At 39.3% G+C, this 19,096-nt stretch overlaps 1 protein-coding gene across 1 annotated transcript in view; it reads left to right on the plus strand.

The window, feature by feature from the left end:
- LOC122793780 (claudin-16-like) overlaps window positions 1-15,843 on the plus strand; it is a 153,534-nt gene extending 137,691 nt beyond the window's left edge. The window contains exon 5 of the mRNA XM_044061970.1: window positions 15,233-15,843. Coding sequence (XP_043917905.1) covers window positions 15,233-15,324 — 92 coding nt within the window. The 3' untranslated portion in view covers window positions 15,325-15,843. The remainder of the gene's footprint in view (window positions 1-15,232) is intronic.
- The last annotated feature ends 3,253 nt before the right edge of the window (window positions 15,844-19,096 follow it).

Genomic DNA, 19,096 nt, shown 5'->3' on the forward strand with positions numbered 1-19,096 from the left:
CCAATGCCTGTCAGCCTGGGATGACATGCTTGAGAAGCCACGATGCTTCGCTAGGGACAACTTGCACCTGTCACCCCTGGGCTTTCGGATATTGGCAAAGGCTCTTGCTACCCCCATAGTGCCTTTTTTAGGCAAGGCTCAAAAGACAAACCCACCTCCATAGGTATCACAAGGGATAAGAAACTAAGAGTAGCTTTAACTTTAACTTTAACCAAAACAATAATTACCTTTCATCCTCTATCTTCATAGACTTATCAAAAGCTTTTGACATGGTAAACCATAAACTTCTTCTGCATATACTACAATCTCTCTCACTTGATCCTCTTTCATTAACATGGTTTACATCCTACCTAGAAGACCGCCAACAAGCAGTTCTTTGGAAAAATGCACTATCCATCCTCCTCCCTATCTCTCTAGGAGTACCTCAAGGCTCTATCTTAGGTCCCCTTCTATTTTCCATCTTTATTAACGACCTCCAAGTAGCTATCCCACATACAACCTGCATACAATATGCAGACGACTCTACTATTATCTGCACTGCTAAGTCACAAACTGAACTACAGTCAATCACTCAAAAAGCTTTTACCACTGTTGAGCAATGGTTCTCTAATCACTGCCTACTCCTTAATCCTAAGAAAACCAAATTACTATTATTTTCACCTTCCCGTAGATCTACCCCACTAAACGTCACTATTTCTGCCACGGATAGCACTCTCATCTCTCCTGACTCAACAACCAAACTATTAGGTATTACTATTGACAATAATCTCACCTTTGACACTCACATCAATGACACAACAAAATTAGTTAATAAAAAAATTGGATCCCTTTATAGAATAAAACCCTTCCTTTCACCTGAAGCAAGGACCACCTTAGCCAGATCACACCTAATCTCTACCCTTCTATATGCTTCCCCCATATACACTAATCTCTCCAAAAACAACCTCAATAAACTAGCAACATCTTTCCATAATATTGCTCAATTTGCCACAGGATCCCCTTACAAAACCCACCACTGTCTGAACCTAAGAAATCTAGGATGGTTGGAATTTCAGAACCTACTTACACTGCAACAACACATAATAGCTCATAAGATCCTATACCAACCAACGAAAACACCTATACTCTCTAGCCTCATCTTACCATACAATAACCTGAAACATTTACGCTCTTCCAACAAACTATGGATAAATATAACCAAACCCAATAATTCTGCAGGTGACTGTCTCTTTTCCAACTTAGTTGACAAAATATGGAATAAACTTCCCTCAGAAATCTTTTCTTTGTCTCTCTTCCGCTTTTTAAAACATAGCTAAAAATTCATCTCAACAAACACTGGCTATGCTCTTGCACTAACCCTCATTAACTCTTTTTCCACCTCCCTACCTTTTCTTCTGCCAAACTTCCTATAATCTATGCCTCTCTGTAACATTGATAGTGCTATCTCTATTCCATTTGAGGCTTATGTATTTCACTGTGTGTTTCAAAAAAAAAAAAAAAAATTTTTTTCCACTTTATATGATTGGTGTATTTTCTATGTATTTGACTATTTTCATGTACTACCTCTATTCAATTGCTCTGTTTTTAGCATTAATGATGCTGTACCTATCTTTGTCTTTGTCTATTGTCTATTGTACTTAACTTTCTGGAGCTTTTCTCCCCGGGCCTCTATTGAAAATGGACATATATCCAGCTAGACTAGCCCGGTCAACAAATGTAAAATAAAAATAAATAAAATAAATAAGAGTAATGCTACTCAACGCCAGAAGTCTAAACCTCAAGATGCACGCACTCGAAACTCTCCTTAGCATGGAGAACATCAATGGGGGTTGGGAGGGTGGCCTAATGGTTAAGGTGTTTGCCTTACAAACACAAGGAACTGGGTTTGAATCTCACAGGGGATAATTGGCTAGGCTTAAAATGGCTTGCAAGGGCAGTTAGCCTAGTACTAATCTATGAACCTATGAACCAATACCTGTGCAGTAACAGAAACCTGTATCAAGGCTCCCGAGAGCACCCCAGCACTACCAGGTTATACCTCATACCATGCTTTTCGGCCCCAAAACTTGGACCGAACCACAAAAGGAGGGGGAGTATCAATATTCGTCAAAGATACCCACACCTCCAGGTTGGTGGCACAGCACGAAGCATCAGAGACTATCCATGTGCAACTAACAGTGGGTAAAACTGCCTTCCAGTTTATAGCCTGCTACAGACCACCCTCCCAAACCCAGGAACCCCACTCGACCTTCCTGAGAACACTGGAAAATATGAAGGTCTCTCCAAACACCATTATATTGGGCGACTTCAACTACCCAAACATAGACTGGGAGCATTACTCTAGCTCCAACACCCTAGCCCAAAGGTTCCTAGAATTTATAAACTCAAATGCTATGGAACAACTTGTTACCACTCCCACAAGAGGGGAAAACATACTGGACCTGATCATCACTAACATGGGGACTCTATGCTCCAGACCAGAAGTGTATCCCTCACTGGTAAGATCAGACCATAAACTAATCTCACTGGATATTCACATCCCGACCCCACCCCTGCCCAGAAAACCACAGTGAAAAACTTCTCTAAAGCAAATTTCACACTCCTCAAAACAGAGGTGGAATCCTTCAAAGCCCCCGGGCCTGTGGAAAATATGGCCCAGACCGCAGAATCCTTTATAAACGCATTCTATGAACACCTTCAGGAATGCATGGATCATGCAATCCCAAATAAAACCAAGACCCAATCCTCCAAAGGCAGATGTCCTGTCTGGTGGACCCCAGCCATAAACAAACTATGCAATAGAAGGAGGAAGCTACTACATGATAGAGCAAAATCCCCAAAAGGGGAGGCATCTCTGATCAGTATTAGCAAAAACTATGGGCACTCATAAAATCGTCTAAGGCCAGCTTCGAGAGAAAAATTGCACAGGACACTAAGGATAATCACAAGGCTTTCTTTAGTTATGTTAGGAACCTGGGTGGGAATTCCCAGATATGCTCAGAATTAGTCCAAAATGACAAAAAATACACCGAACCCACAGACATTGCCAACATCCTAGCTGACAGGTTCAGTGCAAACTCCCCCCTCCCCACCAAAATGGCAAATATCTATCCCAGCAGAGTGCTGCCCCCCTGACATCTCAGATGCTCAGGTAAGAGCCGCCCTCTCCAAAGCAAAAAACACAGCATCAATGGGACCAGATGGTATCCCAGGCTGCATCCTACATGAACTCCAAGAAGAGCTAAACCCAAACATAAAACTACTGTTCAATCTCAGCCTTACTACAGGATATGTACCCAAAGAGTGGTGTACAACAACAGTGGTTCCTCTCCACAAAGGTGGTGCCTCAACAGATCCTGGAAACTATCACCCCATAAGCCTGACTAGCTTGGTCTGCAAAGCTATGGAAAGGATCATCATGGACTTCATAAATAAAGATATCGGGGACCTACTGACACTGGATCCTACCCAGTTCGCCTTTGTTAAGGGCAGATCCTACCTCTTAAACCTGGTCGATTTCTTTGAAACAGTCACCAAGGCCATTGACGAGGGGAAGGTGGTCCACACAGCCTACCTGGACCTCACAAAAGCCTTCGATACAATACCCCACTCGGGCATTATAGATAAGCTCACCAGCTTAAATATAAACCCCTATGTCACTAGATGGGTTGCAAACTGGCTCAAGGACAGAACCCACATGGTTAGAATTGCTGGAGCCATGTCAGACTCCAAACCAGTTACAAGTGGCATCCCACAAGGCTCAGTCCTGGGACCTCTCTTGTTCGGTATATATTTCTCGGAGGTACAGGCCAACACGGAAGGACTGTGGCTGACCAAGTTCGCAGATGACTGCAAACTGGGTGCCATAATCGACTCTCCAGCCAACACAAGCATCTTCCAAAAGGGCCTCATAGAAACAGACAACTGGTGCCAGAGCCATGGCCTCAAGCTAAACGCCAAAAGTGTATAGTCATCCCTTTGGCAAAACAAAGTGCCCACAATTTACCACATAGGTGGTAATCCATTAAGTACAGAAGAAGTAATTAGGGACCTGGGGACCCAAGTTGATAGCAATCTCTCATTTGACAACCACGTGGCCAAAGTGGTTAGAAAAACATTTTATATAGCCCACCTAATCATGAAGGGATTCACATCTAGATCAGGGGAGGTCATCGTGCCTCTTTACTCATCCCTCATCAGGCCCATAATTGAGTACAATGCCCCTTTTGGGATGTACCTTACCAGACACCTGCAGTAACTGCAAAAGACCCCAAAAGTATCTCACCAAGAGGATCAAAAGGCTCAAACATATGCCATATGCTGCCCGGTTAAAGAAACTCCAGCTCTACTCAGTGGCATACCGCCTGCTCAGAGGCGATCTGTGCCTGACATATAAAGCCATGTCCAACCCGAATTAATGGACATGCTGCACCTCAGAAAATCCAAATCCCATCGAGCTACACGCTCGAGAGACTTGAACCTCGGCACTGAAATAAATAGGACATACTGGAGGGACAGATTCATAACCCAGAGGCTCCCTTCACTCTGGAATAAAATTCCAGTCCAGGTTAGGCAGAGTCCCTCATTGACTCTCTTCAAGAGGAATCTTGATGAGTGGATGGGAGATCATAGGTTTACCCCGGGTATCACTTCTGTGTCACTGTTAGACAGAGGCACAGTATACTAACCTCGAAAAAAGGAATAGCAAAATTAATTTAAAATGGGTGGCGAAAGCCAAACACACTCTGGCTAGGCTTATAAATGCCCTAGGGCAGATAGCCTAGTATGAACCTATGAACCTATGAAGAAACACCCACAGAAGCTGTACTGCCCCAGACACAGCCAACAATGACAGAAGTGGTGGAGTCCACCATAGAAGAACAGCACTAAAGAAAATGAAGTCAAAAAGGCTGAGCTGAGGTCATAGCAGATATGATAAAGATGTTGGGAGAGATGGGGGAGATATGGCTACTGAGGGTACGCATAGCAGTATGGTGAAAAAGGCATATCCCAGATGACTGCACAACAAGCATACTAGTGCCAGTGTTCAAGAGAACGTTTACAACTGTGGGTAGAACAGAGGTATCAAACTCCTGTCACATTGCACAAAAGTTCTAGAGAGAGTGATTGATAAATGAATATGCAGATAGTTTAAAGTATGATGGGAGATGAGCAGTGTGGGCGCAGATCAGGATGCAGTATGACTGACCAGATTTTTGCAGTGAGGCAGATAGTTGAGAAGGAGCTAGAGATGAGGAAAGAGTCCATCTGGGCATTCCTAGACTTGAAGAAAGCATATGACATGGTCCCAAGAAAGCTGATTTGGGTAGTCATGCAGTGGTTCAAAATTGTAAGAAACATTGGTAGAATTAGTGCGGGCTATGTACAAGGACCCAGTGACTCAAGTACGAACAATGTTCGGTCTCACAGAGGACTTCTTAGTGGGAGTGGGTATGCACCCGGGTTCAGCTCTAAACCCACTGCTGTTTATACTGGTGATGGACTACATTCACAAACAGGTTAGAGGGGACATACTAACAAAGTTGCAGTACGTAATGTGGGATTACAAGCAGACTCTGAGCAAGAATGTTAGCAAATGAAAGAGGAATGGAATGCAAAACTGAAGGCACATGGAATGAAACTGAATACAAATAAGACAGTTGAAATGGCAGCAAATGGGGGAACTCGGATGAAGCTGAGAACTGAGAAAGAAGGGAAAACATCAGAACTGGTTAACAACATTTAGTATCTGGGAGGGGTGATGGACAAGAGGGGAAGACTGAATGAGGAGGTCAAAGCTAGAATCAGAGTGGTTGTAACCAAATGGCACAGACTGTCAGGTATAGTATATGACAGAAGAATGTCAAAAAAGAAGATAAGCTAGTTGTACAAAACAGTGGTATGCCTAGTACTACGGTATAATACAGAAAACAGAGTAGCAAATGCAGAGCAGTTTAAGAAGCTAGAGGTGATGGAGATGAAGTGCCTGAGATGGGTAGTAGGATGCACTCTGTAGGACAGATGAAGAAATGAGGACATAAGAGCAGAAGCCAAAGTAGCTCCTATTGCAGAAAATGTTAAACAGAACAAATAAGAGTGATTTGGGTTCATGGGCAGAAAATCAGAAGACAATCTGGTGAAGAAGATTTGTGACAGACAAGAAGAAGACAAGGAAAACAAGAGCATCTAGCAAAGACATGGATGTGTTGTGTGAGAGACCTACGACAATCAGGCATAGGTGATAAGGAAGGTAGGAGAGTGGCACTGAACAGAGACAGAAATAGCAACAGCTGACACAATACCCTAATCCCATGTAGAAAATAGGAAAAAGGGGGTTGATGATGATGATTTGGGTTTGCTTAGGCTGTTACCTTTGCAACCTACAGATGAGGATATACAAAGGGCTTGAAGCTCCCTCTGGATGTCATTATATCTGAACTGTTTTTGTAACCATTTACACGGTTCAGTCACAGTTTTGCTCACTTTGTGGTTGATTTATCCTGGGTGATATCCCCTCACCGGGGATTCAGTGGTTTCCAGAAACCTGAGTCTGGTTTCTCCAGACTTGTTGGCATTGTCTTCTATTTTACATCTGCAAATATTATTCAGTGCTGAGGATCAGGATGAGTCAGTCAATGTCCTGACAGGACCTTGATTCCTTGTTTTGTTATTGTCTTGATTTCTATGGACCAAGAAGGATGGGTAGATTATTTGAGTGCAGATGATGTCTGACTGATCTGCATGAGTACAGACTTCTGCTAGAAGAGTCATTTTCATTTACCATGAAGAGATCAAATAAAGGTATTCCCTGGACTTGTCCCAGGAGGTCTTTGAGGAAGCAGACTGCACAACAGCTCTCTTCTGGATGGTATGCAGATAAAGCAGCCTGTCTTATCATCTGGAAGGCTTGCTCAGAAGAGGAATGTGAATTAGCTGCTTGTCTTTTTACTGCCAAGCTGGCTTGATCCCTTTGAGTGTTGGTCAATCTGTACTCTCCAGGACATTGTATGGCTCTATAGAGCGATCGCCAACTAGGAAGTCAACTGAGTTTGCTCTTCTAGATTAGAATGGTTAAGTTACTGCAGTCTTCTAACTGTGTGACTTGAACTGAAAGGTTAAGGTAAATCCTATCATATGAACAAACTCCTACATGTTACATCATAACTGGAGTTGTTGGCTGCAGTTCTGTAGCAGATCAACATGTCCTCACTAAGGGATGGAGTTTTTTCCATCAATTTTAAAGGAGGCCTTACTTACTCTGATCCTCAAGAAGGCCAGTCTAGAAATGGATTATCTAGATAATTACAGACCCATCTCAAACATGACTTTTACTGGTATGGTCCTTAAGATGGTTCTGTATATACAGCTGGACTCATTTTTGAGTGATGGTAACATCATTTATCTATTGTAATTTGGCTTTTAGTTGAGAAATTACAAAGGCATCCCTCACCTAAATTTTTAGGGATGCCTGTATTGAGACAGATCAGTGTTGTCATTCAATCTTGGCTGTTTTAGCTCTCACTGTGGCATGCAACATGGTTGGCCATGTGATTCTTCTGAATCATTTGGGACATCAGATTGTCATCAGAAACCTGGTGTTGCTTGTCTTTTATCTATCTAGAGTTCACAGAATAATTTCCGGAGTTCATTCCGCATTTTCCTACTCCAGCACCTCTGTGTTATTGCAGGATTTAGTTTTAGAACCATTATTGTTTACAATGCATATGTTTCTATTAGGTACTGGAGGAGCATATTTACAATATTACTGCTATGCTGATGACACACCAGTGCACCTCACCCTCCCTTAGCAATATGTCTGCATTAAATAAGCTACCTGCAGTATTGGAATGCAACCATAATTGCATGGTCAATGATCGGCCTAAGCTTAACACTTCCAAGATGATTGTCATGGTCATATATGCACTGTCCAGAAATCATCCACTTGCATCATTTATAGTGACAACAAACTGGAATTCATGTCAAAGGTGCAGAATGAATTTAGAGGTCTTTCTCTCCTGTAAGGACCCAATGCCTACTGCCATCAAGTCCTCTTATTTTCATGTGGGAAATATTGCCTTTATTAATCACCTTATTCCACCTATGGACCTTCAAGTAGTGGTACATACCATGGCTTTCTACCAGGATAGACTACTGCAATGTCATTTACCTAAGGCTTCTTATGTCAGAGCTTGACTGTCTGCAGGTCATGCAGAACTCCACAGCTGACCTACTGTGGGGGGGTGCACCAATACCATCATATCATGTCAGTTTTGTGTAGTTTAAACAGCTTGCCAGTTTCTAAATGCATTGTACATAAAAATCTCACCCTGGACAATTCAGCCCTTCATGATTTAGATGTCTGTTATGTTTAGGAGCAACTGGTCTGGTACTGGCCTGATTCAGCCTTGCATTTTCTACCCTGGGGTTGCTGGAAATTCCAAGGGCTTGCCTGAATTCCTCAGGTGAGTATCCTTTCACTTTTCAAGGGCTGCACCTTTGGAATCCCTTACCAGAGTGGTTGAGGTTGTCCCCAGTACTCAATGTTTTGAAACAGCCTTTAAAGCCACTACTATTCAAAGTCACTCAGAACGTACAGACTTTTATGTTTTTAATTGTTTTATTCACACACACACACACACACACACACACACACACACACACACACACACACACACACACACACATACACATAGATGTATGTAATGTATATATGTATGGTGTGTGTGTGTGTGTGTGTGTGTGTGTGTGTGTGTGTGTGTGTGTGTGTGTGTGTGTGTATATATATATATATATATATATATATATATATATGTATATATATATATATATATATATATATATATATATATATATATATGGGTCAACTTCAGAAGAATTAAAAATGAAAAGACTGAATCCCAAAAGACTGAAAATTCAAAATACTGAACACATTTTTAATGCAGGGGACAAGCCCACTGCACCCCTCATGTGGGGGGCTGCCCCCACCACCCCCATGCTAACTACTCCAAGATCTCACAACAGTAGAGAAGCGACAAATTCCATCATTCAGTATTTTGAATTTTCAGTCTTTTGGGATTCAGTCTTTTGTTTTTTCAGTCTTCTGAAGTAGACCCATATATATATATATATATATATATATATATATATATATATATATATATATAGGGTCTATATTACCAAAGTGAAAAATCATATGCGCGAATATCAAAACATCGACCTCTATACCGTGAACCGTGAAAATCCCGAATGCACTAAACCGCAAAAAAAAAAATATTGAAATGTCATAGTCGGCCAACCCCACCACCTGCTACATACTACCTACCCAAACAAAATAAATAAAGCACATACATACACTAACCAAACCCTACTTCTAACCTAAAATAAAGCACCAAAACCCCACCTCCAACACTACACTAAACCCCCCCCCCACACAACTATCTATGCACTCTCCTTAACCCCTCCCTAGCCCTAAGGTCTGTAACTACTGCACACTTCCCCTACACACATACACCCAAACAAAATAAATAAAACACATACATACATTTAAAAAACACCTACTTCTAACACTACACTAACTCTTACATACATTACCTATCTATGTACTTACCTTAACCCAAATCCTAACACTAAATTCCTATCTATCGCACACTTATCTTATGGAGCTATACAGCAGACAGGCCAACCAAAACAAATCGACATTTCGAACTTTGCAGTTTTAAACTTTTGCGGTTTATGTACTTCGCGCAATATGGGTCGACGTCTTCGTATTCATCTAAATGAATCTTCGCTCTCGTAATAGGAACCCATATATATATATACATATATACACACACACACACACACACACACACACACACACACACATATATATATATATATATATATATATATATATATATATATATATAAAATGACAAATGACTAGTACTAAAGCCACCACAGTATATATCATAAACTGGTGCTTAGATCTTAATTTGCTAAACACACCTGAATCTGAATTTGAAAGGTGAGGTCATTACTGCAACACTAGGTGTGTGTTTTATGTAGAATATATTGCAGGATTTTGACATCTTTTTCTGAACTAATTATGTTACCCAGCTTTTGTTCATCAGCATGTTTGATTATTCATAGTTAATTTTTCATTTTTGTATCTAAGAAGCATTTTTCAAAATGTAATGGCCACAGTACTATGGCCTGTTGATTACCCCTGGTTGTGGAGAAAGAGTAATAGTCCCTATCCCATTATGGACTGTTTTGTTCTGCTAAGTACCCATTATTTTGCTCATGGAATTACGTATATATTGACATTTAATGCTTTAATGTGTCAGTAATTCACTTATGTTGAAGCTTTGACAAGGCCAAGATAAACACTATAATTTAGTGCTTCTGTTACTTTATCAAAAAATGTCCCATGATTTAAAAGGCAAGATTGCCCTCAACAAACTCACACTATTCCATACTGTTCCACATGTAACAGAAGAAGGTTCCCTATGTCAATTTTAAATAAGCTCCATTTTGAGTCTCTCCATTACTGGTCAAGCAGATGAATATAAAATTGATTTGTTCTTATGTGACCCTCCCTGATTTCTAAATGGGTACAACTTCAGATTGTCACCACAGGTAAGGTATATATCTGCATACTAACATCTTGTTTAACTTGGTTGATAAGGGTTTAATTAGGTTTTAATTAGGTTTTCCTTGATTCTGTATTGGAAACCACCAGCTATGTTACCCGCTCCCATGGAACTTAAGATTTTTAATTTTCCTTGTAATAGCAAGTTTCCATGTCTGTAGTTATATCAGCAACATCTCCCCTTTGTCTCTATAACACTCTGACATTTTTCTTTGCTTACTGAGATTTCACAAAATTATCTGCAAGCACATCATTTTACACTGTGGCTGGGTGATCACTTTACTGTTTATCCATAACATGTTACATTTGCAAAGTTTCTTTTCAGTTATCTGTTTAAATTAAACTATGCCTTATTACTGTTTTCAGCTTTTGAAACCAAGCTGATGTCATACTTGCACAGTTTAAAGAGAAATGTGAGTAGTTTCTGTGCTTTATTTAACCTAGATTAGCTTTTTATCACTAAGGTAATTTGAAAACTGTGACCACTGATACCATGCTGGAGTTTTCAAAAGGTTCAGAGAGGAAGCATCACTATTAGGTAGACATAGTTTCATAGATTCATACTAGGCTAGTAACCAACAAACCTAGCCATGCAGCCCAACCCAGTTTTGTTCCAGAGTTCCTTGGATTCCTATATAGTGGGGTATGTTAGTAAAGAGGTAGCTAAGGGTTATGTGTGAAGGGGTTATTTTAGTTGGGGATTAATTATATACTGTCAACCCCTGTCCTTCAAAGACATGAGGGCCCGGCCTGGGGTGAACTTACAATTTCCCATCCAATGATCAAGGTTTCATTTGAACAGAGTCAGGGATTAACTCTGCTTCATGTAGATGGGGAGTTTATTCCATAGCACGGGGATCCTTTGAGAAACATACTGGTCCCACCAGCAGGCTCTATTTATGTTGCAGACAAAGTTCAGGTCCTTGGAGCTATTATTTCTGGTATTATTTATCCTGTGGATGTGCAAGAGATCCATCAGAGCTGGAACCAAGGATGCCTTATATGTTCAACATAGACTGCATCTCAGTAAACTGTAGGAGACAGGAGTGCAGAGACAGGACCTTAAGGTGATCTGTGAAGGATAGGGTATTCATACCCTGGATTCTCCTGGTGAGGAACCTTTGAAGGCATTCCAATTGTTACAAGTGCCTGGTTAGGTGCCTACCAAAGGAAGCACTGTACTCAATGATGGGTCTGATAAGGGCTGAAAAGAGTGGTACTATTACTTCCTTGGATCTGGATGCCAAACCTTTGTGTATAGATTGTGTGACATAGAATGATTTTTTTACCATCTTGGTAACATGTTATTCGAACACCAGATTACTGTCTACATATGTTCTCAGATCCCTACCTATCTGGGCAATTCTTCGGGGTGTTTTATCAATGGAAGAATTGCGTGCATGCTTTCCCAAAGGGCACTATAATGCATTTCTTTACATAAAGTTTTAATCTGAAGCTTTCGCATCAGTCACTTGCTTGTATTAGACTCTCTTGTAGAATGTCAGTGTCATGGAGAGAATGTATAATAGCTCCAAATTTACAGTAATTTGTGAACTTGGTGAGCCAGAGGCCTTTGACATTAGCTTTTACTTTCAAGAAGTAGATGCCAAATAGAAGCAGGCTCAACATAGAGCACTGGGGTACTGCACTCATGAGTGGTCTCTTGGTAGAGGTAGTCTCACTGATCCTAATGTCTTGGATCCTCTCTGTGCCTCAGATAGCAATCCAGTGAGTTATATAGGGATTTAAGGCTAGTTCTGAGAGTTTGTCAACAGTACCTGAGTGGGATATTGTACTGAATGCCTTGGCCAGGTCAAGGTAGGCAGTATGCACCATTTTCCTTTTATGCATAACCATGATGACCCTCTCAGAGTTTAAGTAGGCAAGACCTTCACTTAAAAAAAGCCAAACCAGGATGGTTCCAGTGTCTGTAGGTTGCCAATGTCCTTTCTGATCATTTCTATGATAATCCATTCCGTGGCTTTCCATAATAAACTTGTCAGACTGATGGGTCTGTAGTTCCCAGGGACAGATGATGGTCCACACTTATGAACTGGGGTGATCATTGCACCACTCCATTCAACTGGCACCTAACCTGTTTTCAGCCTGTAGTTGAAGAGTTCCTCAAGTGATCCTGCTAGGTCATGTTTCAGGCTATTTAGGAAGCAATTACGGATATTGTCAGGGCCCATTGAAGCAGTGCTAGTGTTACCCAAACTGGAAACTAATACAGCTGAAGAATTTTGCATGTGTGTAAAAGACCTAGTGCATTTAAAATTAATGTGCAGATAATCATACTCATACCTAGTTCCACACTAAGAGTGAAAGGGTATGCTGACTATGCTGTACTTGAATGAGTGCGGTTTCAGCAAGAAGTTTTTTTTTTAATTGTTAGCAAAAGCTACTTATACACTGTGTGAGACTTCTGTGCACTGCAGTGGTTGTTCAGTTTTCCCACTGATGTGGAACTATGGAACTGGTATATATTCATACATATATAGATACAGATATAGATGTAGGCATAGATATAGATATAGCTATAGCTATATAGATGTGTGCACACATATGTGGGTGCCAGGAGACTTGCCCCCCCTTGCAAAAATCCTTTTTTTGTGTGCATCTGGTGGTTTTGAGTAATGTTTTACAGTCTGAAAAGAAAATGAAATATAACTCATACTACTGTAATTCAGATAAGCATAACTAAAGGCAGAAGTAAAAGGATTGTCAGACCTTGTTCAGCTTGTCAATGCGAAATCAGATTTTAGATCCACCGAAAGACCAACAGAAGATTTTCATTTCCCCAGAGTAGTTTCTGGAGATATTTGTGGCTGAGGTATGCTGTAATAAGCTCAGCATTTGGAGAACCTGATGAAAGCTCAAATGCCCCTTTTTGATAAGGTGCCATGCACTGATGGTGAGAAAAGAGCTTGGGTAATGAATCTGTTCATTATGGCAAATGAGTACATTTCTGTTTTGTCAAATAAATTTAATGTTTTGTATAATCTGGGTTCAGATGACAAAACTGCAGCTCATATGCTGGCACCCATACAATTCTTGTGTTACACAATTGTATTTCCATATAATTCATATAAATTCTTATTTGATGGGTGGTTCACCTCAGCAGATAGTGAAAAGTGCAAATGGAGATTAGCAGCTGTTTGTAACAGCTCTCATTATCCATACCAGTCTGAAAAATAAAAAGCAGAACTATCTCCATGTGCATTTAGTTTGGGAAAACTACTTCTGCTTTTATTTCTAAGGTCTTGCAGAAACAAATTTCAGTGTCACCCCAGGTGTGAGTGATGCAGTCAGCCACAGTTCTGATTCGACAGCATGTACAAAATATGTGGATCGCTCAGATTACTGCTGACCATCATCATCATATAGCTGGCCACTGGAAAAGTCCTTAAGAAATGGCCAAAACTCAGCTCATTGAGCAGGTGGAGTATTATTTTAATTTGCTCATTATAAGTATTACCACTGACTCTGCTATACTGTTTATTCCCAAGTTATCTAGTGCAGCTTTGGGTCCAGCTATCCAAGTTTATTAGTCTCGATCAAGTTTCAGTCTCAAATGTACACACTGTTATTTTGGACTCTGAGTTTAATGCTACTATTGTTGTTTGTTGCTAGTGACTGTTACTCTTCCATGTTAGATTATATAGTTGCTGACATACTCCATTGGTTTACATTTTGCTCAGTGACATGCATTTGCTGAAAAATGTGAGGAGCATAAGCAAAGCAAACACGACCACAGTTTGCTGAATGACTAACATTTGATAAACTTAACCAGCTCTCTAAGTGACATAAATTCTTCATTTCTTTCTGCTGCACCAAACAATCTGACCCAACATTATAGGAGATACCTTTCTACATTTTAATTTCTAAGCCTTATGCTTCACTGGTATCCATTCAGACTCTTGAGGATTGTGTTCTTAAAGACCTTTTAGTTTGGACCAGATGACAAAGCTTTTGAGCACTACTAAATATACTTTGTCCCCAGATTTGATTACATTAGAGTTAGTAATTGTTTTCTAAATGCACAGTAGCCTACATTTTGAGTTTATATACATTAAAGTCATATCACAAGGGGCTATAATGGTTACATCTATTGAGGACTATTTCATCAGAAACAGTTCAGTATGATCCAGATGAGCAAATGAACTTTCAATCACATCTGTATCCTGTGTGACATAACCATCTCTACTACAACTAACTATTAGATCACTGTACCACAATGTTGTTATAGTTCACTGAAACTTGAAACTCTATTCAGTGATTTGCTCTTGACAGAACAGTCTTAAGGAGTCATCTCTTTATGGACTGAGTGAATAACCAGTAGCCCACTTTTGCCTTGTGGTGGGAAGGATGTTGGGGTTAATACATGTGCAAATAGTGATGCTACAGTTTGTTGGGAGGCATTTTTTTCTATATCTGGTTGCATAACTCATGACTATAATGCTAAAGTAAGTCAGGTCTCATGTAAATGTGGTCCATCTGTGTTATTTTTCAAGATGTAATGTACCATTGATGATCCCAGTTTCAAAACAGGCCTAATATAAAATGTAATGAATTTATTGATTTATTTATTTTTAACAGATATGGGATCTTCTTCAAGATACCAGCGATCCATCTATCAGTATGGCAGAACAGCCAAGGGAAAGATGTATGCCATGGACTCTCGTGTTTAATATTTTAGTAGAATAAGAACTTGTAAAACACATCAATCCACAAAAACAGACAGTGAAATAAGAGAAAGAAAGCAAAGCAAGAAATGCTGTCTTTACTATTTGTTATGAAAAGACTAATATCAGAGGTCAAAGCATGGACTGATCTACATCTTGCAGTGTGTTACAGAAATGGACAAATTCACACACTAACTGCTATGAAATGTCATGGGTTTCAGAACATTTCTTGTATCACTTCATGCCACCTTTAATAAGCAAATACGGGACTATCATGATATATATATCTGTACGACTGAGTTTTCTGTTTGTTTGTTAATTTTTTGTGTATTTTTTTTCTTCAATCTTTATGTATTAGACTAAATCAGACGAGTTTCAGTCTTCTGTCATGCCTATCAATAAGACTGCATACCATGAATTGATAGATAAATATTTAGGCCTTTTACTTGACAGAGCTTTTTTGCTTGCCAGAGGTAAGCAATGATGAATGAACAATCAAATTAATAAATGAGTTGATTCATATTAGCACATATTTATATATACAAAACTAAAGTTAAAGGAGCCAAGTTTTTTTTATGTCTGGCAAGTTTATTGACTGTTGAATATGCACCCATGGCTCTAGTCGTGTATACTTATAATACGACTGAGAGTAAGGTTAGTCATTACAGCTTTCTGTGGATCTGTTGCTGCTGTGCTCATTTTGTCTTAGAAGACTTGCTTAGAGCCAATGCTATAGACATTCATTGTCTCCTGTTTTTTCTAGTAGCTTACATGGAAACACTTTGTATTTCTTATGCATATCTGTAAGTCCTCCAGATAATGCACACAGTTTAAAAGCACCAGCTATGAACAAGTACGTTTTAAATCTGTCAATGATCTCTACAAGATCAGCTCATTGATGGTACAACTTTGAGTAGCCCTGTACTAGATATTACATCTTTTTCAGCCTGTTATATGCTCACATGCTCTTCAAAGTTCGCTACATTAACAGCATAAGCTGAGAATATAGTTTATGCACACAGATTGTGTTGTAGCCGACAACAAAATCTGATTTGAAAAGAAATCATGATGCATGTTATCTTATGGTGGCAAACCCCAGCAATGAGTTGTTTTTAGTCAGTAGTGCTGCCTTTCATCTCTGCTGTAGACCAGTACCTTTCTGGTACAGGAATGCTTTGAACTGCACCATTCCAGTTCAAAAATTCTTACTAAATTCTTTTCTGCCCCAGATGTGCTTAGAGCATTGCTCTGCTGGCTGAAATCTGCTCTGGCACCATGTGGACCAGTTATGAAGCAGTGGTAATAGGGGTCATCTTTGACTTCTTCACTGTATTTGTTGCAGTTTTTGAAAAGTTGTTTTTCTCTGCACATTTTACTTTGCAATTATAAAAAGTACTGGGCCATTTCGGCATTACTTAAAAAAATCCTTAGCATAGTATAGATTGCACTCCCAGACACAGAGCTGTTTTGTAAATTGTAAAATTATGATTACTGTATAACTTGCTGGATTTGTTTTCCAGGCAGCTCTTAAATCAAAAGTTTGCTTTATTGTATGAACTTCTTTTTAACATTATGAAAAAGCTAACCTCAGGTTATGTCTTATCAACTTATGCTGAATTTCCTTTTCATCCCAGATAAAAAAAGATCACATGCCGAACCAGAAATATTATACACAGCCAGCATCAGAGTTACTGAGCACAGGGCCTCGTCATCTGCTGCAGTTTAGACTGCGGTATAGAAAGCCTTGATGCATCTGCCAGGAAAGAAAGTTGATCATCGGAGATCTGTGCCCCGAAATGAAACTACTGAGGCTGCATTCTTCACATGTATATGCCCTTCCTGTCAGGATTTGCTGAAGTGCAATGTGCCAGAAATCAGTGTAAAACACAATTTCATGAGTCCTGCAGTGTGCTAGAAATCAGCGTAAAACACATAATTTCCTGAGTCTTGCAGTGTGCCAGAAATCAGTGTAAAACACATTGCAGATCATTTGCCACTCATTTTCCTGTGTCGTTTTTTAATTTTATGTTGGCCAGGTTTTCTGTAAGTTTTGAACTTATTTTTAGTATTCAGTGGGAATACTGGCTGTTTTTTTTTTTTAGCTTTGAAATTATATGGTTTCACTTGCCCCTTTCTTAGGGTGTTGAAGTCTTTGGATTAGTAATGATGCCAATTAAACTTAGCACTACAGTGTATTAACACATGGTTGGAGACTATTTTGTAATGTTTTTGGGGTTGTTAGTGAGTTTAATTTGAACACGAATTGTTAAGCGGCTTGAACCAAAGTACCATGCTTAATAAAACTGCATTCTTACAAAACAGTGTGTGACGTGGCACACAAATAACATTGGTGGAAGACTGACAAATTCCACCATTAACAAGTCGGTGCTTTATCTGCATGCCAGTGCAATGCCAAAACTAGGGCAAATGAAGAGGATGTCAAAAAGTGCTAGGGTAATTAATGACATGATGCTTCTGTGCCACTCAGTTTCAATGGAATAAAGATATACAGTTAAAGAACCTCGAGAAACCTCAAATGTCCATAAGCAGTATTCATAAGGAGCTGAAGGTAGCACTGACATTATGAGAAGTATCATTTCTTTATTTTGAAGTGCATCTTGTTTAACCTTAAATCCTTACTTCCCAGTTTATTTTTCTAGTGTGTTTTCCCAAGGGTCCAACCCAGAATCAAGGGTTACATTTATCAATATTATGCGTATGGCTTTTGCTCACTATATTGATGTTTCTTTCAATATATTATCTATCTCAAGGACAGTAAGAAAAATCCCCAAGGAATAAATGGTGCTTAATAACCAATGCAATGTAGAAAATAAAAATAAAATGCACTGAAACATGGCCAAATGCATAAAATATTAGATTTAATATGATTAAGTGCTTTTACACAATACATTGTGCTTCATCAGACCAAAGACAATAATACAAAACATATGTTCAGTTTATATAACAGACCAAGTTAAACACAATTCAAAAACAACCAATAAAAGCAAACCATCAATAAAATATTAAACTTATTTAAAGAGACTTCTTGCTTTGAGGATGGGTTTGATAGACAAAATATCCAGGTATTAATAGGAAAACCTCTATTAAACCCATCCTCAAAGCAAGAAGTCTCTTTAAATAATTTTAATATTTTATTGATGGTTTGCTTTTATTGGTTGTTTTTGAATTGTGTTTAACTTGGTCTGTTATATAAACTGAACATATGTTTTGTATTATTGTCTCTGGTTTGATGAAGCACAGTGTATTGTGTGAAAGGGCTTACCAGTCATATTACATCTATTATTTTATGCATTTGGCCATGTTTTGGTGCCTTTTATTTTTATTTTCTACAATATATCTAGTTCAGGTAATATTTCTAGCACTCCTATAGTACTCATATGCTCATTTATACTCTTATCCTACGTTTAACTATACTTTTTCTGGATATGCACTGGGTAATTCCTTTGATGTGAATCCCCTGTTCTCCCACTTACTTCATTTCCTTTCCCTTATGACCATCTCCTTTCTTCCTTCTTTCCAATCAGATATTTCCAACCCCCCCGAGCAGATCACTCTCTCTCTCTGCTACGTTTGATTTTCTTTTATTTTCATCCTTTTTGTGTATCTCTTCTTATTCCAGTATCTCTCTTTCTTTACCTACTCTGAGTCCCCTTTCCTTCTAAAACATCTGTGCTACATCTTCCTAAATAGTGCCCCTCTCCCCTCGACTTCCACCTGCTCCGTTTTATTCAGTTGATCTATCATTCTGCTAAGTTCC

Source organism: Protopterus annectens, chromosome 2.part0, assembly GCF_019279795.1.
Source record: "Protopterus annectens isolate FY-2018-M chromosome 2.part0, PAN1.0, whole genome shotgun sequence".
Taxonomy (NCBI): Eukaryota; Metazoa; Chordata; order Ceratodontiformes; family Protopteridae; genus Protopterus; species Protopterus annectens.